The sequence below is a fragment of the Pteropus medius genome, unplaced genomic scaffold, assembly GCF_902729225.1.
Source record: "Pteropus medius unplaced genomic scaffold, Ma_sr-lr_union100, whole genome shotgun sequence".
Classification (NCBI taxonomy): domain Eukaryota; kingdom Metazoa; phylum Chordata; class Mammalia; order Chiroptera; family Pteropodidae; genus Pteropus; species Pteropus medius.
In genome coordinates this window covers 2,757,347-2,782,192 of record NW_024342470.1, presented here as the reverse complement: position 1 = coordinate 2,782,192, position 24,846 = coordinate 2,757,347, and the positions used below count along the sequence as shown (strand labels likewise).

At 45.5% G+C, this 24,846-nt stretch overlaps 2 protein-coding genes across 15 annotated transcripts in view; one reads left to right on the top strand and one right to left on the bottom strand.

Annotated features, from left to right (window-relative positions):
- Window positions 1-17,754, bottom strand: part of AMPD3 (adenosine monophosphate deaminase 3) — a 44,495-nt gene extending 26,741 nt beyond the window's left edge. The window contains exons 1-3 of one of the 13 annotated variants that reach the window (XM_039863564.1): window positions 17,639-17,753; window positions 11,979-12,157; window positions 7,577-7,802 (exon numbers count right to left, since the gene is read on the bottom strand). In XM_039863564.1, the coding sequence (XP_039719498.1) occupies window positions 7,577-7,802; window positions 11,979-12,003 (251 nt within the window). In that variant the 5' untranslated portion in view covers window positions 12,004-12,157; window positions 17,639-17,753. Of the gene's footprint in view, window positions 1-7,576; window positions 7,805-8,196; window positions 8,451-11,595; window positions 11,886-11,978; window positions 12,850-12,979; window positions 13,449-16,546; window positions 16,566-16,755; window positions 16,890-17,094; window positions 17,115-17,448; window positions 17,541-17,638 lie in introns of those variants that run through there. The other 12 variants (XM_039863562.1, XM_039863561.1, XM_039863566.1 and 9 more) reach the window with 12 other exon arrangements.
- On the top strand, window positions 16,483-22,798 carry LOC120603194 (basic proline-rich protein-like). 2 transcript variants are annotated; one of them, XM_039863574.1, is made up of 2 exons: window positions 16,483-17,412; window positions 22,602-22,798. In XM_039863574.1, exons 1-2 carry the CDS (start codon window positions 16,757-16,759, stop codon window positions 22,642-22,644), a joined length of 699 nt encoding a protein of 232 aa, XP_039719508.1. In that variant the 5' UTR covers window positions 16,483-16,756; the 3' UTR covers window positions 22,645-22,798. The 2 variants fall into 2 exon arrangements, 1 of the variants encoding a protein (XP_039719508.1); XR_005652969.1 differs by lacking the exon at window positions 16,483-17,412 and adding an exon at window positions 19,839-22,183.
- The last annotated feature ends 2,048 nt before the right edge of the window (window positions 22,799-24,846 follow it).

Genomic DNA, 24,846 nt, shown 5'->3' with positions numbered 1-24,846 from the left:
GCCACACTGAGCTCTTATCTGGAGACTCAGAGAGAATCCATTCCCACGTTCACTTAGGGTGCTGGTAGAATCCAGTTCCACGTGGCCACAGAATGAGGTCCCCAGCTTCTTGCTGGTTCCTGGGCAAAGGTTGCTCTCTGATTCTTGCACACGGACCCCTCCATCTTCAAAGCCGGCATGGTGCATGGTTTCTGGTGCTCCAAATTTCTGACTTCCCCCTCTATGACTAGGCTGGGAAAGCTCCCTCTCTAAGGGCTTGTGTGATTAGGTCGTGCCTACCTGGAGACCTCCCTATCTTCAGGTCCACTGTGCCATATACCACAACAAAATCACAGGAGTGACATCTCATCATATTCAAAGAGTCTGGAAGTTAGGGAAGGATATCTCCAGGGGGTCATTTTAGAAATTCTGCCTACCATAGGCCCATATTTACTGTCCATTCTATACAACCGAGGTTCAGCCAACAAAAGGTGAGAAAGGCAGGTGTGTGTGTGTGTGTGTGTGTGTGTGTCCACACACTTCCTTCTTTCCCTTTCAAAGCTGTCTGAAGCCCCACATGTGTCACAATGATAAAAGAAGTTACCATAAGCTTTATTTATAGGAGCATGGGGTCTCTGATTACAGAGGACTTTAAAGAGCCTCTCACTAAGGCAGGTTTTTTTTTAATACCTCCAGGGACAGAGAGCTCTCTACATATCTGAATAATACATCAACGTTCAATCATTTATTCAAAATACATTTATCAAGCACCTGCTCTGGGCCAGGCCAGGGCCAGGAACGTAAAGACAAGGTGAACAAAACATAATCTATTGCCACTGTTAGAAAACACTTCCCTATGATGGGCCAAGATCTGTCTGTTTATAGTCCCACCTGTTGCACCTCATGCTAGCCCTTGGGGCACCAGAGTAAGCCAGCTCAGTCTGCCACAGCTGACACACCCCTCTTCCTCTGCCCACGTGTCCACCTGGCAGAAACACACTCCTGCCAAAAAGCTGGCAAAGTGTGGGGCTGTGAGGACACCTGCTCCAGGACAAGCTCAAGAGCTGAAAGGGCCAGGGTGCAGCTTCATCCTCCCTGAAACGGATGATCCTCCTGGGCCACAGTAACCTTCTTGCCTAACCAGGTTATCAACACAAGGAGATGAATAGCAACTCTCAGCACCCATCTGGTGCTCCTACCCACTCGATGGCCCTTGGCTGCCCCTGCCATTCACTGTGTCACCACCCTTATCCTGTCCCACTCTCCAGCCCTCCTCGGCTCCTGGAAACCAGACACCCTAAACCTTCAGTTATAACATTTGATTCACATGATAAATCCAAGTTAAGAACCCAGGGCCCTCTTCGCTCTTCTAGAGAACAGCCAGCACCTTCCCCGGGGCCTTCTGAAGCCCACTGCCCTGTGCAGTCTGTCCGGAGGACTTCCAGGCAGGGAGGGACCCAGAGCAAACTTTTTCCCAAAGGCTCTCAACTGTGTACAGTGAATCGGTGGGCCACACGTGGACCCCAATCCAATCAATAAACTACTGTGTGCCAGGCCTTGGGGCAGATGGGTAGACAAAATATAACTCCTAACTCCAGGGGCCGACTGATGATGGCATTGATGGCTGGACAGTTCAACAGACCATTCTCACACAATGTGCTTGGTGTGATGAGATGCCCTGGATATTTTGGGATCCCAAAGGAGACACCTAATCCAGACTGGGTGTGGGGGTTGGAGCAGTAGAGTAGAGCAGCAGGGTCAGAGAAGCCTCCCTGCATCATTCCCAGAGGGAGAGGAACATTCCAGAATGGGGAGGCCTGTTTGAAACCCTCCCCGCCACACACACTCAGATCATTCTAGCAGCCCCTGCTAGATGAGATACTCCATAAGTCTGAGGCAAGAGTCACAAACCAGCATGAGTTTTATTAACAATTTAAATATGAATGCCATTAGGTGGGGCAGGCATTTCCCACTTCCACAGGCTCATCTGCTCCTATTGCTTCCACTGCCATTGCACTGATTCACATGGAAGTGAGGACCCCAAGTCTAAGAAGGGGAACAGTTGAAGAGCTGATACCTATTCTGTCATTGAGACCAGAGGTCCCAGCCTATCCAGAGAGGCCAGAGAGGCCAGAGGGGAGAAGGCAGAAACAGCTGACCATAAGGCATGCTGCATGATGGACCTACAGGAGGGGCATACCCAGAGCACCTGGGCCCCACAGAGAGCATACCTGATGGGTAGGTGTAGCTTTGATTTGCCTACCTGAAGCCCATCAGGTATAAAGACACAACCTCAACCCGTTTCTCCCTTCACTTCCCTCTGACCACCTGCCCTCACCGATCACTGTCCTCCCTCCCCTACCTCCTGACCAAAGGTAGATCTCCATTCACCTGCCCCCTGGTCTCGCTTTCCCCAGCCCTTCCAGCTGCTCTTCCTCCCAGAAAGGTCCCAGAAGTCAAAAAGAAATATAATCTTTACTATCTTTTAAGTTAACTCTTCAACTTTGTATTCTTAACTTGCAAAACAGATGAATTGAGTTTCAAATGAAGCTCCTTTGTCAGTGGCCCTGAAGAAACAAGTTACTACCCATGACTGAAGAAGTTTCATAAAAGAAAATGATGTAGCACTTCAGCTGTACTATGCTCAATTCGTAACAATTATCTATTTATCTACTTCACTCAATACATTCTTGAGGAAGTAGCTGTCCTAGAGAGCTACATTTTTCAGATGAAGTCTAAAAATGAATGTCTCCTTTCACCCTAATTTAAAAAAAAAAAAATTTGGTGTGATATTTTTTAATGAAAATCATAATTCTTGTATCTTAATCAGAGCATGCTGAGCATAATCTAAGCTCTCTCCATGACTCACGGTCATCATTGTTTTATCCAATCACCATCCCCAAGGCGTTTTGCTGTACTTTGAATTCTTCATTTGCTCTTCATAATTATTATTTCTTCCCTCACTGTTGACTGTCAAATAATAACAACAAAAACTGGAACACTAATCATGTTCCAAGCACTGTGCTAAGTAGTCATGCATATTAGCTCACTTAATTCTCACCAGGTCCTTTTATTATCCTCATTGTGCAGATCAGGAAATGGGTTACTGCAGTTAGGAGGTTTGCCCAAAGCCACTCCACAGGAAACGACAGGACTGTCATTTGAACCCAGTGGTCTGACTCCAATGCTCATGATCACCACCCATCAGTTCTGTGACCCTCCCTTGAGAAGCCCTTCTCTTCACTTCTAATTTGCTTCCCTACATCTGTCACAGGAAAAGAAACAAGATAACCAAGCTTATTAGAGCTCTGTATAAAGCAAGAATAAACAGGAGATGGCTTGGAAGTCCTGGGGGGATGACAGCTGAAGGGTACAGGGTTTCTTTGGGTGATGATAAAAACGTCCTGAAACTGATTATGAGGATCGTTATACAACTCTGTACACATAATAAAACTACTGAATTGCACACTTTAAATGGGCAGATTGTATGGGACGTGAATTATATCTCAAAGTTGTTTAAAAAGAAATAGGAGAGGCGGGGGAGCACTAATGCGCATTTTGATGGCTCAGAAATCTTTCACGTTGTTTATCGATGTTGGCCAAGTTCCAACTGTGTACTTCTGTAGGGCAGGTGAACCTTAGCTAGGTAATATGGTAAGATTCAAAGTGAACAAAACATAGCCTCTGGGTATCACCAGGCTTTTCCTGTCTTCTTTTCTTTGCCACCTGACTTTGAGTCCATAGTCTACCCCTCTCTTTCACCTTGAGCCACCCTTGTGTCCCAGTAGACACCTGGATAATGTCATCTTCCTAAGGAGGCAGGGCCCTATAGCAAGCTGTCCTTGCTAATATCCTACTTGAGGACTAGTTTGCAAAATGAGTGATTCTCCCCGCAGCCTGGAGCACTGGCTCCCTGGACTGGACCCCAATGCTGGAAGGACGATGTCCGAGTCCAGCTCAGCTCTTATAGCTACTGGAATCCTACACAGGAAGCACTCATCCTTCTTGTAAGAAGCTGTTCTACTTCCTGGTTCTAGCTTGTACCTTTACAATAGACTTAGAGTAGTCTTTTTTTTTTCTTTTCCTTCCTTCTTTCCTTTCTTTCTTTCTTTCTTTCTTTTTTTTCTTTCTTTCCCTCCCTCTCTCTTCCCTCTTCCTTCTTTTCTTCCTTCCTTACTTCTTTTCTTTCTTTCTATAAGAGAAAAAAAGGAAATGGTTGCAAAGAGAAACCTTCTCCAAGCATCAGGAGTATTCAGGCTTGCCAGAAGAGCCACAGTGAGAGAGGGTTTTCAACCAAACTGGAAGCTCCATCACAGTTTGAAACACAGATCTACAGACTCTGAGTATCTGGAGACCAGTTGCTGGTTCCAGGCCTGTGGGCTCCTTGCAGGAATGCTCCATATCACCATTTATATTCCAGAATGTCAGGGAGGAGCCAGAAATGAAGAGGAAGCTGGGGGAAGGTTCTTCTGTGAAACTGTCCACATCTGGATATTTGCATAACGGTGCCTCTACTAAGCAGTGAAGCTGAAAGACAAAATTGGAGGTGCACAGCCCCAGAGGACACTGGGACATATGACAAGTAGTCCAGGGGCCAGGCTATCCTTTGACAGAAAAGAAGCTCGTGGGCAGTGGGGAGCTTTGACCCAGCTTCCCTCCATTTTATCCAGAAGTCAGCAATTATATCCTGGGGAGCAGCATCCAGTGTCATTCCAGTGTCTAGAAATGAAAACAAAGACCCTACCCCTAACAATGGGATATTTGTGGTCAAAGTATGGGGTTCTAGATTTTAAAAACTTGGATTTTAGTCCTTGCTCTGTCACTTACTCGCTATGTGTCTTTGTGCAAGTTAATTTAACTTCTCTGAGCCTTAGTTTCCTAATCTGCAAAATCGAGATCATAAGACTATCCACTTGATAAGCTTGATATAGGGATTAAAGAATGAATATAAACTGCACAGCCCAGCACTTAGCCCACAGTAAACAGTAGCCGTTACTGCTGCCCATCTCCATCCCAGCAGCAGGAAGTCAGATAGTCTATAAGGGGCTTACTGTGACCCTGGCATTGTCCTAAGCCTTTTACATATGTTAGTGCTCTCATTCCTCATAACATCCCATGAAAGTAGCTACTATTACCATTCCTCACTGAATAGATGAGGAAGAAACCAGGACACAGAGAGTTTCCTAATTCGCGAAGGCCACAGAGTGTACTAGTTAGTGAGTGGCAGAACACAGTGGTCCAAGATGCTGTGGCCAGCCTGATGCAGTATTTGTGGTACCGGTGGAGAAACAAAATGCCCTTTCTCTGCCACACATCCACTGCTCACCAACACAGGCTAAGTCCCAGGCTGGAGCCTGGGGACATAGTGGGAGCCAGATAGAGTCCTCAAGGAGCTTCTAGTCAAAAAGGGTAGTCAGAGGCAAACCAAGACCACCGTACCCTAATAAGAAGGGACAGAACAAAATTTCTGGAAAGGAGTTACAGAGGAATTTCTGGAAACCACAGAGTACCATTTGGACTTAGAGAAAGAAGGCTTCTATTTTGCCATTAGTCTGAGCATTGCTAAGAAGAGAATAATCTCTTTTTGCAGATATCAGGCCCAGTGTCACTTTGTAATAGAAACTGGGCTCAGAAACCTCTTATTTGTGGTAATAAAAAATGCCAGGACTCCTTCGTTTCTCATTACTAAGAGTTTAAAATGCTCAATTCATAAGACACAGAAGGTCCCGCAGACCAATCAGTTCATAAAGTCACCCTCTGTTAAGCCAATGCAGCGTGGACAAAGGGCTCTACAGTCATGCCTGTCTTTACCCACCAGGGATGACAATGCCGCTGGGCCTAGGGTACCACCCCACCCCACGTAACACAAGACTGGCACTCAGCGTTGGCTGATAGCACCAACAATTTCTTCACTTCATGGGCTCACAGCCCCTCAGAAGAAGGAAAGCACTTATTTTATTGATGGTGAAGCTCTGTTCCTGCCTTTATATCAGTACTTAACTTTTTAATTCTTTCCAAAAAAAGTTAAGGAAAGATTAAACTTCTATACTCCCCCAAAAAGGAAAGGACTTGCCATTAAAAATAAGGAGGTACCTTAGGAAGAACCTAAACACTCGGTTGCAGAGAAGGCTCCAGTTCCACTGCATTCGCTATTGAGGTCTGCAGTGTGCTGGCCACGCGGGCACCCAGCTAGAGCCCCACTAGACACTTCCTCAAAGCTTTTTTACTCTTTAATTCTGCTCTCCCAGGTAAGATAAACCGTGAAAGAGTTAGAGCTTCCCATTGCACTGGGACCAAGATCCAAACTTCTTATCAGCGAGCACAAGGCCAGTCTAATCTGATGCCTGAGGTCATGGCACTTACCCCTTAACCACACCTCTATCCCACAGGGGCCTCCTTGAAGACAGAGGGACTTTTTCCTGGCCCCTCTCCCTGTAAGGCTCTCACCCAGCTATACACATAGTTAGCTCCTTCACACCCTTCAAGTTATTAACTATGATGTGCCCTCCTCCAAGGTTCCTTCCCTAACTACCCAATCTGAAAAAGAACTATCTACCGCCAGCTTCCACCCTCACCTTCTCTCTTTTGCTGTCAACTCCTTATTCATCTCCTCATAGCACCTATGCTGGCTTGGGCCTGTTTGTCCTCAGATCTATCCCTCACCCTCCTGTGTTTCCAGCTATGTGTCAGCTGGCTTCCGGCTAGGTTTGGCCCATGGCAACCACCAGAGAAGACTGGAAGGTGGCAGAAGGATTAAAGCCAGGTATCTCCTGCCTCTATCTCTCTCTCTCTGCTTTGGGAGGCATCTCTGCAGCTGTCGCTTCACCTCCTTGGCTCCAGCGTACACTGGAAAGGCCATCACAGTTCCAACTTCTCTGCCCTTTTCTCCAGCAATACCACCTCTTCCCATTGTCTCTCCAGCTTAGGGTGGGAGCTGCTTCCTCCTGTGTCTAAGCTCTGGGCTGCCTCCCTCTCCCCTGATGGTTTTTTCAGTTCTCCACCACCTTTGTAACCAATTCCCTGCATTGAAATCCGATTCCCAATACTCAAGTGATTTGTTTTTCCGGTGAGACCCTGACTGATACAGCACTCGTCATAACTTGTCGTTTTTAAATTAATTTATCCAGTTACTTAATTATTGCCTAGACCAACTATAAGCTCCACGGGGCAGGGACTGCATCTGTCTTGTTTATTATTGTATCCCTAGTGCCCGGCACGGCACTCGGTAAACGGTGAGCTGAGTTCATTAATAATGCAAAGTACTTGTCAAGTAATGAAAAGAAGTAAAATCGATGTTTCCCAAGAAATCCTCAAATTTCCACAAAGAAAATGGACATTTCATTTGAAAATGGTGTGTATTTATGCACATGATTTGTTATTAAAACAGCAGCAGAAAGTGGATTTTGACCTTTTCAATTCGAGGCACCAAACTGTCCTTCAATAAGTAAGCAGTGAACCAAGTTGTCTTGGTTAAGTAATAAACTCAGCTCCCAGAGGTAGGCCAGTTCCCATGAGGTACCTCACCTCAGGACACACGCCCACAGTCTGCCTGGGTCTGCACAACTGTGCATACGACAGCTGAGTCATGGGGACAAACCTTTTTGCAGTCTCCACAGACTTCTGCTCTGCCAGCTCCTTCTGCAGCTCCCTCTCCTTGGCCTCCTTCTGCCCGATGGGGCAGTCTTCGGGGACAGTGAAGAGGGACAGGGCATCTTTGCTGTCCTCTTCTCGGAGCACTTTAGCAAACACCTTCTCGGCCAGAAGCCGGACTTGCTCATCCACCTCAGAGATGTTCAGCTTGGGGAATTGACGCGGCATCTCGGCTGGCAGAAAAAAAACAAGCATTAACTTTCATCAATTACTGGATGGCCTGAGTCACTTCTGTGGAAGGAGAAGGTACTGGAATAGGGCCGGACTCTGCTGGTCCTTGGGGTCGGCTGTCTACTCAGGAATTCCCCAGACCAAACCCAGCATGCCAACAAGTAATTGGATGTGAAGAGTGTAGGGCCATTTATATTTCATGAAAAAGTAAGAAGTCAAAGAATGAAATGTTCAATTACGTGTGCTTCCAAATGCCCGAACTCGGGGAATCTGTAGCATCCTGGCAGCCCTGCCTTTCCTGACTTTGTTTCCATGATGGAGAAGGGAAAAGAGAGTTCAGGACCCTCCTCCTGTAGACTACTGAAGAGGCCATTCCAGGTGCAACAATAACCATACCTTACTCCCACGGCACAGAGGAAGACCAAAGTCCAAAGTTTAATGATTAGCTTAAGGTCCCATGGGCCAACAACAGAGCCCTGGAGAATCTAGGCTGCATCCTCATCATACAAAACAGGCCTTTTGCTGAAAAGAAAGAATCTACAATCATGGTTCCACCATCTCCCAAACCCTCTGGAACTTCGAACAAGTCACAGCGAATAAATGTATCCACGGGGTGTACGTTTCCAGACCCCTAGTGGATGCCCAAAACCCCAGATAATACGAACCCCTACCATACTATGATTTTTCCTATACATACTTACCTATGATAAAATTTATTTATAAATTAAGCACAGTAAAAGGTTAACAATAATAACTAATAATTAATAGAATAATTATAGCAATATACCTTAATAAAAGTTATGTGAATGACTCGGGGGGCATTACTAAGTAAAATAAGGGTTACTTGAACACAAGCACTGTGAGACAGTCAATCTGATAACCAAGACAGCTAAGTGACTAACGGGCAAGTAGCAGACACAGTGTGGAGACACTGGACAAAGGGATGATTCACATCCCGGGTGGGACAGAGGAGGCCAGCAAGAGATTTCATCACGTTACTTAGAATGACATGCAACTTAAAACATGAATTGTTTTAATTCTGGAATTTTCCATTTAATATTTTTATACCACAGTCAACCGCGGGTAACTAAAACCACAGAAAGTGAAACTGCGGATAAGGGGGAACTATCATAAAGGTGTGGGGAAAAGAATACTCTGCCTTTCACACCTAGCTGAAAACTTACTTCCCCAAAGAAGTTTGCCCTTATCCACCACACTGCAGACTGGTTCCTAAATCACCTGGTGGGTTTCTTTCTTTTCTGTTTTTCTGTCTTTGTCTTGGTTTCAACACTTACATAGCACTTATGAAGTACACTCTGCCAAGCCTTTTATACTTAATAACTCAGTTATTCCTATTTTATAGGTGACGAAATGAAGGCACAGAGAGTTCACTTCTCAAGGTCACTTTTAGGAAGTGGGTAGAGACTTGTGCTATTCCCTGCCTTGGCTCCCCTATTCTGTTCCTCTCTGAGCCTCTTCTCTGGGATTTGAATCCAGCACCTGGTTCCCACATCTGTACTCTTAACCACTATGCTACGATGCTTCTCTTTGTCCTTCTGGGTGTCAGGGCAGGTGTCCCCACTACCCCTAGCATCATGCTTATGGAACCGATGAATATTGCATCCTTCAAATGCCACCTCACCAGGAGTGGCTCTGGAAGAAGAGTTTCCTGTTCACCTATTACCATGGCTTCTTTATGGAAGGTTTAAAAAGAGAAGTGGTTTTGTCAGCCTGACAGATGAGGCTGAAGGTGAGACAGTGCCCAGTTGCTGTCTGGCAGGGAGAGGAAGCACTATCAGGGAAGAAGGGACTCACTGAGCAACCTTGGGACAGTCATTCTCTGCACCTCACCATTTTCTCTGCTGTGTGATAAAGGGACTGGACTAAGTAGTCCCCAATCCCTTCTCATAAGTGTCATAATCCTAGATACCAGAGAATTTTCCAGTACCCAGGAGGCTTACTGTTTGGATCTTCTCTGCAGCACGGGGGTCTAATTCATGTCACAGATAGGAAGAAGGAAAGCAGGCTAGTAACGGACAAAGAACATCTGTGGGCTCCTTGACTGTGAAACCAATTTCCTCCTTCCCTCTACACCTAGGATCCTGCCTTCCTGAGCCTCTCTCACTCTCAGGGGGTTGAGTGGGAGGGAGCTGGTTCAGTCAGAGGCACCGTGACACGCAACTATGCTAGTCTGTGGTGGAGGAGACCAAGACAACGGCGAAGGTTTGTCCTGTAAAGAGGAAGAAAGCTGACTCAAGATTGCTACATCCTGAGAGCAGAGAGAAGAGGAAACTGGAAACCATCAGAGCAGAGGCTGGCAGAAGAAGGCGACAGGGGAGAGAAATGGGAAGAAAGACAAAGAACCAGACCCAGAAGAACAATTAGGTCAGAAGAAAGCTGGACTTCTACCCCCCAACTCTAACACCATGCATTAAGGGCAATGTTCCAGAACCGCACACCACATCTCAGAAGTAGACATCCAATAGGCCCTCGACAAGGGGCAGCAAATGCCATGAGACATCCATACCATTTGGCAGAATAAATCCACTTCTAGAAATTATTTCTAAGAAAAGAATCTGAAGGAAGGAAAAGGCACAACAATGTTTACACGCACTCTTTATGTAAATAGATTTAAAATGGCCAAATTAGACCACACTTACTTGAAAAATGCGTTAAGCAACCAAAATTATAATTATGAAAACAATGCAATCACATAAAAATAGCTTGTGAAATAAAAGTAAATGAAAAAATTAATACATAGCACTGTACCCATGCTTTGATTACAACTATGAAAATGCATTCCCTTAGGGACAAGGGCAGTGAGAGAGACACACACTGAAATGACCAGATGGCAGGACTGCCTGTGTGTGAGGCCATATCTGATTTTGATTGTTAATGTTGTTATGTCATTTTAACAAACACACAGGCAACGGAAAGAAAATGAAGAGACTGAAGAGTTTATAAAAAAAGAAAAACAGCACAACAAATTAGACTTCTACATCCCAGGTTTTGGTAGTTGGGGTCCTCTCCTACCTAACCCACACCAGAGAGAGACCAGCCCAAAGGGAATTACACCACTGAGACCCATCCCTGCATTAGCTCTTGCCCTGGATGGAAGCTGCCCACCACCCCTTTCCTACCCCTCACCCCTAAAGACACCCACAAGCCTGATCCAGCCACACCTCACCAGGCCCCCTCAGAGATGGGCATTCGTGGGGGGTGTCCTTTGTGTCTGAGGGCTCTTATGCTAGATCCTGCCATGTTTTTCCATGAAACGTTTCTAGCTTGCTCAAGCCAACTAAACATACTTTCTAGGATGCATCTTTCTACAAAAGAGCTTTCTTTTTCTTCAGTTTAAATAGCTTAAATTAGCCATTGCCAAACTGGGTCCCAAGAGAAGTTGATACCTGTGGCTGGTAAAACAGGTACTGTGGTCAATTATTAAGGAGATGCTGTATTCCATAGCCCCTCACCTAGATTCACAAGGCACATCGGAGACTCAAGGTCATAAAGCAGCATTTCTGCAAAGACCCCTTTTTTACAGTGCCCATGTGAATCCCCTGCAGAACGACTGATGTCTTAAATAATTGGTGAAGACTTCATTCCATGCCTTAGTATGGACCCAGTAACCCATCTGGGGTGCTGGGCTAAATCGGTGTGCTTTAGGAGCCTCTTATACACTTGCTGTCTTCTGGACATCTTTGGCAGGCAGTTCTAACATACCTACAATGCATCCCCCCAACCCCCCGGCCCCATACACACACACCCATTGCTTGTCTCTCTTCTTAGACTTACAGATAGCAGCCAGGCATGCTGAGGAAAGCCCACTCTGCAGATGTGAAGCAGAGCTTTGGCTCCAGCTGCTTGTTCAAGCCTGGCTTTCAACTGTTTTGTCAGCTGGAGCCAGCAGGCTTGGGAGACATAACTCTGAATTCACCAGCATCAGCTAGCGATACAGCTTATCTCACCATTACATACGACACTCTCCAATGAGCTTGTGGAAGTGTCCCAAAGTTAGAAAGCTGTAAAATGCCACTAATTTCAACAAACTGTAATTGTTCATGGCACCACAGCCCCTTCAGAAAAAAAGCACAGTGCCTCTTAAATACTCTCCTTATGCAAATCAAGCTGTTTCCTGCTCTTGCCAGACTCCCATCATCGGAACCCACGACACAGACCTGATCCTGGTGCTGGAGTCTCCATGGCTGCTCCTGAGGATGCCACACAGGTGACGCACTCAAGCCAGGGGATGTGTGCTGCCCAGGAAACTGAGCTGAGTCAGTGTAAATGCAGCTAGCTGGGTCTTGTCTGCAGCTGCTGGGGTGGGAGGTCTCTGCTTTGCATATCTGTGAGCAGCCTTGAGCAAGAGAGGGAAAAGTCTGGGCTGGAAATACTCCCGTAAGTTTGAAATGTAAGTGTAAAATTTCCAAGAGTCCTGAAGGGCCCAGGTCATGCCCGTTATCCACGGCTGCATGGAGTGTCTTGGCCTCGTTCACAACCCTCCTCACAGGAAGAAACTAAAACCGCTGCTGCCCCAACGCAACATTACATTCCGCCCTCCTGACCAACCACGGAAGATAAGCACAGCCTCTAACGTCCAGACCCCTCCTAAAAGTTGAGCCATAATATGTGATACCATCAACTTTGCTGCTTCTGTTTTGAACCCCGCTTCATGCCTGACCTTATGACAAGGTTCATCTTACCAAAGGTATTTGTCTCTGGCACAGCCTGCCCTACCTTCCTTCAGGAGCATGCCCCCCAAAGCAACTCTCCTGAGGGCACCCCAAGACAGACACGGGGAGCTCTGAGCCCAGTTGCCAATATGAGTTCTACCTTCCCCTCCTTCTCTAAAAGAAGGAAGGACCATGAACTGCTTCCTCCTTTCCCAGGAAAGGACAGAGACTCAGAGAAAGGGGGAACTGAGGCAGGAGAAGGCTAGGAGGAAAAGCTGGCATGCCTTTCTCGCCCCAAAGAAGCTACACTCCTTCCTTTCTTGCCCCAAAGAAGCTACACATCACAGGTGACTGGGCAGCCTGACAAACTCTACTAGAGTGTGATTATGTGCACGAACACACACATGTGCGCACACACACACACCTTATACACGCATCACACACACACAGAAAAGAAGTATGTCCCACCTAACCAACCTGAGCCCACCACCCCATCCTCTCCTTACTGCCACTCACAGCTCCCACGTGGGTCTCCAGCTCTGAGAAGTCTCCTGAGCTTTGGCTGGCCTCAGTCACCCTGCCACCAGCAGCTGCCGTTCCCCACTGGGGAAGGTGGAGCTGCCTTCAGTGACCCACAGAAGCAGCCCTCTAAGAGCAAGGAGAGTGGATTAAAATAGCATCTCACGGCGCCAAACTCCACTCTTCATCTGTCCTTTAGCAGAAGGACAGTCCTGTGCGGGAAAGCTCAGAACAGACGCATGGCCTCCCAGCGACTTAGAAAAGTGGCGTGGGTCTAGGAAATAACAGTGAGCAAAATGGCTATTTCTGTGGTACTGTTGAAATCCTGGGGAGAAGAGCCCAGGAAGGATGGGTCAGTTGTTTACCAGGAAGCTGACTCTAGCCCTGATTTGGGCCTGAGTCACCTCCTCATGTCCAACAGTTGAGGTTGTGCCTTACTGAGCCCACATAATAATTCCTGTGCGTACAGAGCAGGATTACAGGATTGACACACGATCCTTGGGCCACTGCTGGGCTTCAGCTACCCAGGGATTACAATCCACCTGTCCTCACAGCTGCTTCATAAACAGTGCCACCAGCAGGCTATAAGTAACCTAGAGGGAGGATAATATTTATTCATTAAATAATTAAACCACTTAAAGCATAGAGTGAAAAAAATCTAAGCCCTTAGTACTATTCTGCCAGAAGAGAGAATATATGATTCCTTCTGCCGGTATGTTTAGGGGAGGGAGGAGGTATGAGGGAGGCTGTAATGGGAACCTCCTAGCTCATGCATCTGAAAACCTACCTGGACCCAACATATTCAAGGAATTTCATTCCGTACCTTGAACCAGACTGTGGATAGCCTTAGTCTAAACACACATCTTCCAAAGCGTAGTCTGTAGAATGTGAAAGATCAGAAGGCTTGGAAAATGCTGCATACCACAGTTCCTTATAGAGATTCATGCACAATTCCTAATAGCAGATTCTAAACATCTGAGAAGTCCTACAGTAAAGAAAGCTGCTGAACTTTGTTTAACCCAGCACATTTATTTGACCCTCTCGCCACTACCACCATAGGAAACAATACCTATTATTATCCCGTGGCATGTATTTTGGAAAATGCCTTCCACTATGAGCCTTCATTTTCCAACCTAGACAAGCTGCCCTCCTGGGGCCCAGCAATGGGTGTGAGACCCACTTTATCAGGTGCAGACAGAGATGGGCAGCAGTCTCGCTAACATGACAGGTTATGTTATGGGACAATGGCCAAGGGTCCTGCTGGAGCCAAAAGGATGCAAGACCCTCCAGCACAGTGACAGTTTAAGAGGAAATCATGACTCTGTCTCAGGAGGGCAAGCTTCACCTAAGACCCCACAATTCCACCTTAAGCCTAACATGTCACCGCTCCTTGTAGCCTAGAAGTGTCCTTGGACTGAAAAGCACTGGTCCCAAGCTCAAAGCTCCATTTCTCTTCTGAAGGAACATTAAGACAATCTATGATAACCAGGCCCAAGACCTGCATCTCCTGCCCAGACAAGATTGCATTCACTTTTATCAGTTAAGTGCCCCTTACAAATCACAAAAGACAAGAAAGGTTGGAATCAAATTATGTCTCATCAAGAAAGATACTATTCTTCCCTCCCCAAAAGGATGCTGTGGGCCTGCCTGTATGATTTCATTTCCCTTCTCATTTCTGAGGTATGCCTAAGTCACATAGGAGTTGGGCAAAGGGGCTTCACCTGTTATATATATCAGCTTCCTGACAGATCTTTCGCTACTGTGTCCCCATGCCTAGAATATAGTAGGCATCAGTAAATATTTGTTGAAGGCATAAAATAATGAATGAGTGAATGAGCTAATGCTTAATCTACTTGTAGCATGCTCAAGAGTCAGTACAATGTAAAGTTAAAAATATGGACATAAGCCAGACTAGCTAGGTTTGAATCCTGTTCCACCGCTTAGTTCCATGACCTTGGGCAAGTTACTAAACTTCTCTGACTCAGTTTTACTCCCTATAAAATGGGGTTAATAACAGTACTGACCTTGTAAGTTGCCATGACAATTAAATTGGTGTATGTAATGTGCTAGACTAGTACCTGGCACATAGCATGTGCTTTATAAGTATTATCTATCAACATCGTTGTCATCATGCTATCAGGTATGAAAGAGTCCAGCTGAGAAAATGAATATCCAGTTTAATCTAGACACTGAATCCTCTCATTCAACAATATTTACAAAGCACTGTTGTGTGTCAGGCATGCTCTCAGGCTCCTACTTGGGTGCAAGGAGAAGGAAACCATGTTTAAATGTGAAATCAGATCAGGAGAAATAGCCTTCTCTATGAATAATCTTGCTGCCTTTGCATGGCCAGCACCCCAGCCATGAGCCCATCCTCTTATGCCCTAGTCCCTCATATATCAAAACCCAAAGCCATGGTCTCCTGTTCTAGATATGCAGCCAGCACACAGAAGAACTAAGAAATTAATATATTTGGGGGCAGAACCCAAATATATTATGAGTAGATTTGGAGAAGGAAAGGTATCTCCCTGCTTATCTCTAAGGCTACTTTTTATCTGTCCATAATATTTTCAATATCTGGGATTGATTTTGAGACCATTTGAAGAGTGATTCACCTAGTGCAAGGGATAAGAAAAATAGGCCTCATCTCACAATTTCTTGACCCAATTGAGAAACACTCACCCCCTATCCAGGTTCTCAGAAGGACTGAGGTTGGGCTGAGGGTGGGGCTGAGAGTCTTCCAGCAATCCACCCAGCAATCCACCCATACAAGCCCCATGATTCTTAAGGCAGCCTTATACCATCATCTTCAGAGCAAGTCAGCCCCTCAGAGTTGCATCCAGGCCAGGCTAACTACCTTAAACCTGCTGTCAGCACTCAGAGAGGTGAGAGCTAGCAGGGGCTCTGCATGCCTGTCCATGGCTTGACTACCATTCAGCATTAATGCTTCACAGCCAGGGGAGGAATTTCTCCTATGAGGGTTCCAGCTGCAGCCAGCTTTCCCCTGAAGATGGCCAAATGCTGGTCACCACATCCAGGGGGCTAGCCAACAAGGGCTAATGACCATGCTAAAATTCCTCCTAGTGCTTCCAGCTTTCACCCAGCTCCTTTGCTAATTTGCCATCATCAAGCTTACAAGCACATACAAGGCACTAACAGTTGGGAAAATGACACTCTAGATAGGAAGCCTCTCCTACTCCAGGGCCTCTCAAAACTTACCCCAGAGCCCTATGCCAGCCAAGACGAGCCATTAGCAGCTCCCCTGGCAAAGCAGCTACCAGGAAGTTCAAGGGCAGAAAGCAGACTGCCAGAGTGCAATACACCTCTCTTGCCAGAAGAGAGCCAACGAGGTAAGGATGAAGGCCTCAACCATCCCCATCACCCTGTCATCCTGTCCATCCCCCTGCCGCCAGGTGAAAGGCATCCAGCCAGTCCTCAAGCACCTAGAAACTTGCCCCAGCTCTTAAGTGGCGGCAAGTCCAGGGTCCCTTAATTTCTCTAAACCTTGTGAATGCGATGTAGGCCGCCAGGGAGCTGAGATGAGGCTGGCTCACCTGAGGCCTCTGGAGCCTAGGCCACCGCACGTACAGGACCAGGAGCACAGGCAAGGGTCCAGACAGGCGAAGCGCCGCTTGGGTGAGCTGGGAAGCCCAGAGCCGACGCTTCCAACCCGGAGCGCTTCGACTCCCGCTCTGGGCCGCGGGGTCCGCCGGGCGGCGACCCAAGGTCAGTAGCTCAGCAGCTCAGCATCGCGCGCACTCACCATGTTCAGGAGACAGGGCCATGCCGTGGGCGCGAAGGGGGTGGCCCGCAGGACTGGGGCGCAGGTGGCAGCGCTGGGCAGCGCGCGCGCAGCAAGCGCCGCAGAGGGGGCTGTCCGGCACCGCAGCCAGCCGGGGCCGGATCCCGCTAGGCTGCGCCCCCCGCCCGCGCTCGGCGGGAGGCGGCGGTGCAGCACGCGGCAGGGGCGTGAGCCGGGCGTTCCCAGGGCGCAGCGCTGCGGAGCCCGGGCCCCAGAGTCCCCGGGCCCGCCCAGAGGAGGAGAGCCGCCTCCGGAAGGCAGGAGCCCGGGAGCGGCGCGCCTCCTCAGTCAGTGCCCTACCTGGGCGAGGAGACGAGGATCCGGCAGCTGGGCGCGGGTCGGGCCGCCGCCTGCATGCAGGTCAGCCCTGCCGGCCGCCCGCCAACCAGGCCTGATGCGGCTACCTGAGCGCCGGGGCCGCGCTGCCAACGGGGAACTAGAGACGCCAGAGGCGCGGCCGCCGGGTCCCTCGGCCGGAAGCGCGCTCGCCTCCGCCGGGGTCAGCCTCCAGCCAGGCTCCCCCGACGTTCCCTCCGCTGCCACCCGCGGGCCCCGAAGGCGCCCCCCACCGTGTTCGGATTTGCCCGAACTTCCTCCCGCGCCGGAACTTTTCCCAAGGTGAGATTCCAGGGTCATGGCCCCCGAACAGGTGCGTCCGTAGCTGAACGGACCCGCAAGCCTAGGTTTTCTCCCAGGCGTCCGCCTGGTTCCTTGGATCACCTTCCTGCCGCTCCCAACACACACACGCACACGCGCGCGCACACACACACACACACGCAAACGCACACGCACACTCCCCTCTGCTCTCTGGCATATACAACCGCCCCTCCAAGTTCTCACTGACCTCTTCAGTGTTTTCTAGTGAGTGATTTGTAGCCTCCTTTACTCGCCTCTTCCCCAGTATTTGAACCTGCTGACCACGCCTTCCTTACTGGAATGCTTGGAGTGCACAGTTTCCAGAGCTGGTGCCCGCCTCCTCTCTCTCTCTCGCTCGCTCGCTCGCAATTTTGCACAGACCTTGATAATTACAGCTTCTCCGCCTCCACGGCCTGGCTTATGATGATGGCGTTTCTTCCCCCAGACACACCCCCCGGGCCCCGCGGTCCGGTGGCTGCTGTCCCACTCAGGGAACACTGAGGATCTCACTCACTTCCAAGATTTTAACAATCTTCTCCCTACTAATGACCGTTGAACTTCATCTTCAGCCCAGAATTCTCCAGAGCTGCATAGATGGTGTATCCAACTTCCTGGGGCACATCTCCACTAGAGGTTCATAGGCCCATGAAAACGTGTCCAAACTCAAACTCCTAATTTCTTCCCAGGAATGTGCCAGAATCTGCTCATGCTTCTCTGTTTCCAGTCTTAGCGAATGATAGCACCAGCCCCCACTCTCCCAGGCCACATCTGTGAGACATCTTGACTTTCTCCTTTTCGTCTGTCACATCAAATTTTTCACCAAGGGAAAAAAAGAAACTATTCGTTAGTGACCACCCACTATATATCCTCACTGTGCCAACTGCTTTCATAGTGTTCTCATTTAAGCACCAAGTTTTATTCCTTCTACCCTGTAGCCTGATATTTACTTATTTATAAGTGTTATGCACATGCAACTGTATTAATATATATTATAAAGCCCACTAAAAACCGTTAAGGGATGTGGTAAACACGAAACAGTTTCAAATTACTTCATTTTTTAATGAATGGTAGAATATACCTTTTTCCTTTCACTTTAAAGTTATTAGCAAAAATCTGTTCAGTGAGAGCAACACTATTAAAAAGGGTTTTAATAAATCTTGGTTTAATATTTTATGAGAGTTTGCTTTTAAGTTCAGTTAGTGTCAATACTTGGTCCTAATGGCTGTTATTGCCCCACCCCCAAAAAAGATATCTCACAAAGATAAATAGACCCAAATAGAAGAATTCTCTTTGACTACACTTATTAAATCATAATTCTCACTTTAAATCCCATCTATCAATTTTGCGAATGTGAAATTCCACCAGAAAATTCTTTGTCCATAAAGTCAACATTCTCTATGATATTTTCATCAGTTATTCTTGCAAATGTTTTCAACAATGGGATTTTTTTTCAATTCTTGAAACTTTTCATTTGGAAGATTGTAAAAATGGGTTTAAAAGTATACTTCCTAAATTTTGAAGACTGTGGCTATGACAGTTTGTATAGGTGACACTGACACAATTCATTTTGGCATTATATGACATGATAATGGAAATAGTTACAAACATCAATTTTCAAAGTGCTTTCTCTGTAACATTATTCTTTTAAAGTACAATTATATTCATGGCTAAAATATTACCTTTTCCTAAAAGGATACATTTTGTGTGTATGTGTGTGTATGCATTTGTGACAGTCACAAGCCAACACATTAGAGGCCAGCAAATTTGTAATACTTGTCCTTCTGTTAAAGAAATGTATCTTTTAATTCCACACTTCTAAGTTCTTTGCCTTGAGAAAATCAGTAAACTTGTGAGTAATATAAAAGATTTCCATAGTCTCATTCCACATCTCATTACATAGTACTATAAAGATTCTACTGTAGTTTAAGATTTTTTTCAAATTAACCATGTTATTGAAATCCTGTAGTGCTTCTCTAACTTTCTTTGTTGCTATAATTTATAAATGAATGATGAAACAGATGAATTTCCTATAGAGTCCCTCCCTGCCCCGGGCCCCCAGTTTGTTTTCCAGTCGGGGAAGCCACACCAAGTGGTTACTCTTACCCATAAAAACCACTGCATGTTACATTAAATAAGTCATTCACATTATAAACACACCTTTTCTTTAGCAGATCACAAAAGGTATTTTTTTTATGAACGCCATCATGGAAAAATATGGCAAAGAATTAAGGTGAAACATGTTAGCAACTTGCTTCCAACCGTATAGCTAACCTCTACAACACATCATATGTTCTATAACCTTTTCTTCAAATCTTCAGTGTTTTCTGTGTCTTTCTACAGAATGCACCAGGACCAGAGCTGTGAGTTACCTCCAACTCTGCTCTAACTCCTAACCCCACTGGGGAAGTGGGGATTATTCAAACATTTTTGGAAACCCAAAGGTGTTTGGAGTCTGTGCTCCACACCCACACACACACAGAGAAATGTTCTCCTCTCTTGTTCCTCAATGCACACACACATTCAGGCAGCCTCCAAATGGCCAATTTCTCTTTCTCCTTTTATAGTCTTCCCAGCTACAGAAGCCAAAATCTCTCCCCAGGAGATACTAAGAGAAGGGCCTCTGCTTCTGAGAATGCTTTAGCAGAGCCTCATCAAATATGTCCAGTTTTCAAACCAAAGTGCCCTGGGGCCTTCTACTAATTGAGTGGACTGAAATCACGGCATATGGTCTGACAATGGGGCAGCGATAGGTACATCAGGAGTACATGGTGGCTAAAAAAAGAGTGCCAGAGCAGTGTTCCTAGCTCCGGCCTGGCCTTTGCTGATGCTGTGACATAATGGGAATACAACTTTCCCCCAACCTGCCTCTTCACTCCATTTCAAGGTTCAGTTCCCTCCCCAGGAATTTAACTCCTATGCAGTCAGCCCTAAGCAAGCTGGAGTCTGACAGTGGACATCATGGTCTCTCTACAGTTAACAACTGGTTTCTTCTTTCTGAAATGGGTTCCTAGAAAGGAAAGAGTGAAACCTGAGCACTTTGAAAATTAGTGTGTATGAGAGCTAAGCTCTAGACCCAGATCATGTGCACTCAGCATTGGAAATGGAGCTGTTGTGACAGGAAGTAAAGAGAGGATAACCTGAGCACCACGCCCAGGCCAAAAAAGGGAAAAGAGGAAGTTTGAGAGGACTGGTGTTGAATCTTGGGGTAATGGGACCTTGGGCTTAGGGTCTCTCAGTCACTCCTCTCTGGACTAGAGTGAAGGAGGGTCAGTGAGTGAGATCTGAGGCTTAGGGCCCACATCGCATGACCATAGATCATGTTCTCAGTGGTCCAGGGGCTGATGCTCCCGAGGACATGCCTATCTGCTGATCGGCACATAGTTCTATAACTAAATTGAAGTCTGGGAATTAGCAGTCCCCTTCCACATCTAAGAATGGCCTATTGTCTCTGCCTTCCCTTCAGAACTCTGTACAAGATAATCTTAGGCTACTGCTCCTACTCTTCAAAACTCTACCATCAGTCTAATCATTATGCCATTCTGTGAGACTCTGCAGCTGGACTTCTATAGACAGGAATCACAGCCTCAAACAGCCTTGCACATTTAACCCACTGTCTAAACCCCCCAAATCATCTGCCCCCAACTCCCTTCATCTCTTACCATATAATCTGAAATTCAGACATCAAGTTCTAGCATGACTGTAACCCTCTAGAATTATTTGGGAGGGAAAAGAGGGAGATGAACAGAGGAAAGCCTCAGATGAGGCTATGACCTCTGTCTCCTGGAGATGTAGTCTCCCTCACTGCCTCCTACACACACACACACACTTCATACACATTCCTAAGAGCCCTCCTGGACATAGCTTCTAGCATTCCCAGTCTCAGGCTATCATCTTCCAGATCCTTGGTTCAGAACTGCCCACCCAACCATTCAATGAGCAACAGGGTCAAAGGTTGAACCAAGAGGAAGAGTATGTGGCTATCCTGTCCCACAGTGTGTTTCCCGGTTGTGTCAGACTCTAGAAGGCTGGCCATCATCAGCCCTTGACAGTAGCATTGATACAGAATTCATCCTCAGCCCTGTGGACTCTACTAGGGACATCTGGAGGAATCAGAGCTGCTTAAATGGTGTCATAGGGATTTTTCCATGTCTTGAATTCCTGTTGTTTAAGAATGAGCCTAACTATGATTTCACTGAGGATAGTAACACCTCTGGGTGAGAGAGGAGGTTTCTGCATAAGAATTTGATTTGGGAAATCAAAAATCAAAAAACCATGATGATCGCACAACATTGTGAACATAATTAATGCCACTGAATTATACATTTAAAATGTGTACATAAAATTGTATTTATGAAAAGGGCAAATTTTATATTCTATATGTTTTACTACAATTAAAAAATTGTTGAAAGAATAAAAAATTAAAAATTGAATTTTTTAAAGAACTGTTATTTCACAGTTCTGCTGTTTCTTGCATCATTAAGTGTGAACAGGTCCAGGACAAATGGCTCTTTATTAACTATCCAAGGGTCCACAAACCTTCAGGAATAGTGGTTTAAGAGGCACTCTGAAGGAACAAAGAAGGAAGATCATGTTCCATTTTGGAAAGATCCAGTAAAGAAAAGAGAGCAGCTGCTGAAGAGCATCAACCAATAGGAAGGAATGAGATCCCAAAGGTCACTGAGGCACAGAAGCTCTACCCTGGAATCCTCAGAAATTTGGGAGGAAACACTAGACAAGCCCCAAACACCTCAGGGTGAGCAAAGATTTTCATAGCTCATGATTTGTCTAAAGAGTGAATCTTTGAGAAAAAGAAATCACTTGGAAGTCACTGGTATCTCTCACTTGTTAATGGTTCCCAAAAGGTACACTCTAGTTTCTGGCCCATCTGTATATTTTATATCTATATCACATTTCAGATAATCCCCACTCGAACCAGATCAATTCCTACCGACCTACAGCAAAGTTCTTATCCTTTCTAAATAAACATAGCAAAAATTTGGGGCTTAACAATAATTTAATATTCCCAAATATATTAGTTGGAATTAGGTTCAACCGAAGGTAACAGAGACCCAAAATAACACTGAAAGAAAAGTTTCTTTCTCCCTTTCTTTCATTAAATGGTCCAGAGCTGGAAATTATGGGTACTTTACAAATCCTCTGACTTCTTCCAGCCACCACTCTACCATCCTTCAAGTATGGCCCTCATCCTTGTGAGAATTAGCAATGCCTCTGTCACTGCTAAGAAGAGACTACAGCTAGAGCTTCAGCTATTACATCCATGTTTCATGGAGCAAGAAAGAGGAAGGACAATATGGGAGTTCTCTTTATATTTTGAGGAACCTCCACACTATTCTTCATAGCAGGTACACCATTTTGCATTCTCACCAATAGTGTAAAAGGGTTCTAATTTCTCCACATCCTTGCCAGTACTTGTTGTCTCTTGTTTTCTTGAAAATAACCATCCTAATGGATGTAAGGTGATATCTCATTGTGATTTTGATTTACATTCCCCTGATGATTAGTAATGTTGAGCATCTTTTCATATACCTGTTCTGCTTTGTATGTCTTCTTTGGAGAAATGTCTATTCAAGTCTTTATTTAGCCAATTTTTAAAATAGGCTATTTGTTTTTTTGCTATTGAGTTGTATTACCATATGACCCATCAGTCTCTTTTCTGCATATTTATCCAAAAGAGTTGAAATCAGGATCTCGAAGAGATATTAGTAGTCCCATGTTCTTTGTAGTGCAATGCTCAATAGCCAAGTAGTGAATTCAACCTAAATGTCCATCAGTGGATGAATGGATAAAGAAAATGTGATATATATAATGGAATACTAGTCAGCCTTAAAAAGAAAGAATGAATGAATCTTAAGGACATTATACTAAGTGAAATAAGCCAGTCACAGAAGGACAAATGCTGCATCATTCCACTTATATGAGTTATCTAAAACAGTGAAACTCATAGAAGCAAAGAATAGAATGGTGGTTGCCAGGGGAGGGGGAAATTGGAAGTTGCTAATCAACATGTATAAAATTTCAGTTATGGAAAATAAATAAGTTCTAGAGATCTGCTGTTTAATATTATGCCTATAGATAACACGTGTTGTACACTTAAAAACCTATAAGAGGGTTTTCAACACACGTTAAAGTGTTCTTACCCATCCCCTGCCCCCCAAAAAAGACCAAGAAAGAAATAAAATAAATGGCAGAGCGCGTGTCAAATGTCTTTTTTAATGAAACGCCATGTCAGACTTCCACTTATCTCCCAAATTGGCCACATTGGGCAAATTTGTAACATCACTGATCAATGACATTATTTTTTCTTCTCTCACATATAACTTCATCAAGGCATAGCCTTCCTTTCCAAATATAACTGGTGATTTTTATGTAGGCCCACAGTTACCATAATTAATTGTATATTATGTTTCACCTTATCTTGGGAAACCAGTCTTGACATGCTTTAAAAGTCATTCAGACAGTCTTTTGTGAAATATCTACTGAGCATCTGGCAGGCATCAGGCACTAGGTCCTAGAGCAACAACAGTGATCAGAATACAGCTCTTGCCTTCATGCAAGTTATCAGCTAAGGAATAAGACAGGGCATTGATCAAATGACCACATGAAAACGTGACTTCCAACAGTGATAGTGCCGTGAAGGAAAAATACAAGAGTTGTATCAGAGCATAACAAGAAAATCTGACCTTTTACTGGGTATGAGCAATGAGAAGAAGGTTCTAGACATTGGTAGACATTGGGAATAGCATGTGCAAAGGGGAGAATGTAGGGGAATAATACCTGAGTCATCTCTCACACACTTTATTTCTGTCATATATTCATGATTGCACATTCTGTTAAGTTTGTACAATAAAAGTTCAATTTCCAATGTGTATAAATTCCTTTTTACTAAAGAAAGTACGACATAGCTTGAGTAAATATAACCAGATTTAGTGCTTCAGAGTAGTATTGTTTTTAAATTAACATTTCCAAATCCTGTCATTTTCCCAGTTTTTATCAAATTTATAACAAACCTGTTTTAAAATTCCTCATGCCCTCCCTCCCCAACCTCTTGTGTTTTCTCAATATTTCCAATTCTGTCTCTCTCATTCTTTCCATGTGAAAATATTCTGAAAGTCAATGGGAAAAAAAAATATCTTTCTCCCCATCCTGTTTTTTAAGCATCTTCATTTCTTCTGCTGCAAGTTATAGAGGAGCCCACTAGTGCCCCTGTACTACTCCAGTGCCAGGTACCACCCATCTCACCCTGCTCCTTCAGTGGGCTCTAACTTTAATCATTCATACTCCCCAGGAGTATAGACTTCTTTTCAGTCCTTCTCCAGAGAGCAAGTGGAATGAGATCTGAATGATGTTAACAGCTCTGGGCTATGGTCTTACTCCAGCCTTCCTGCCTCCTAATAC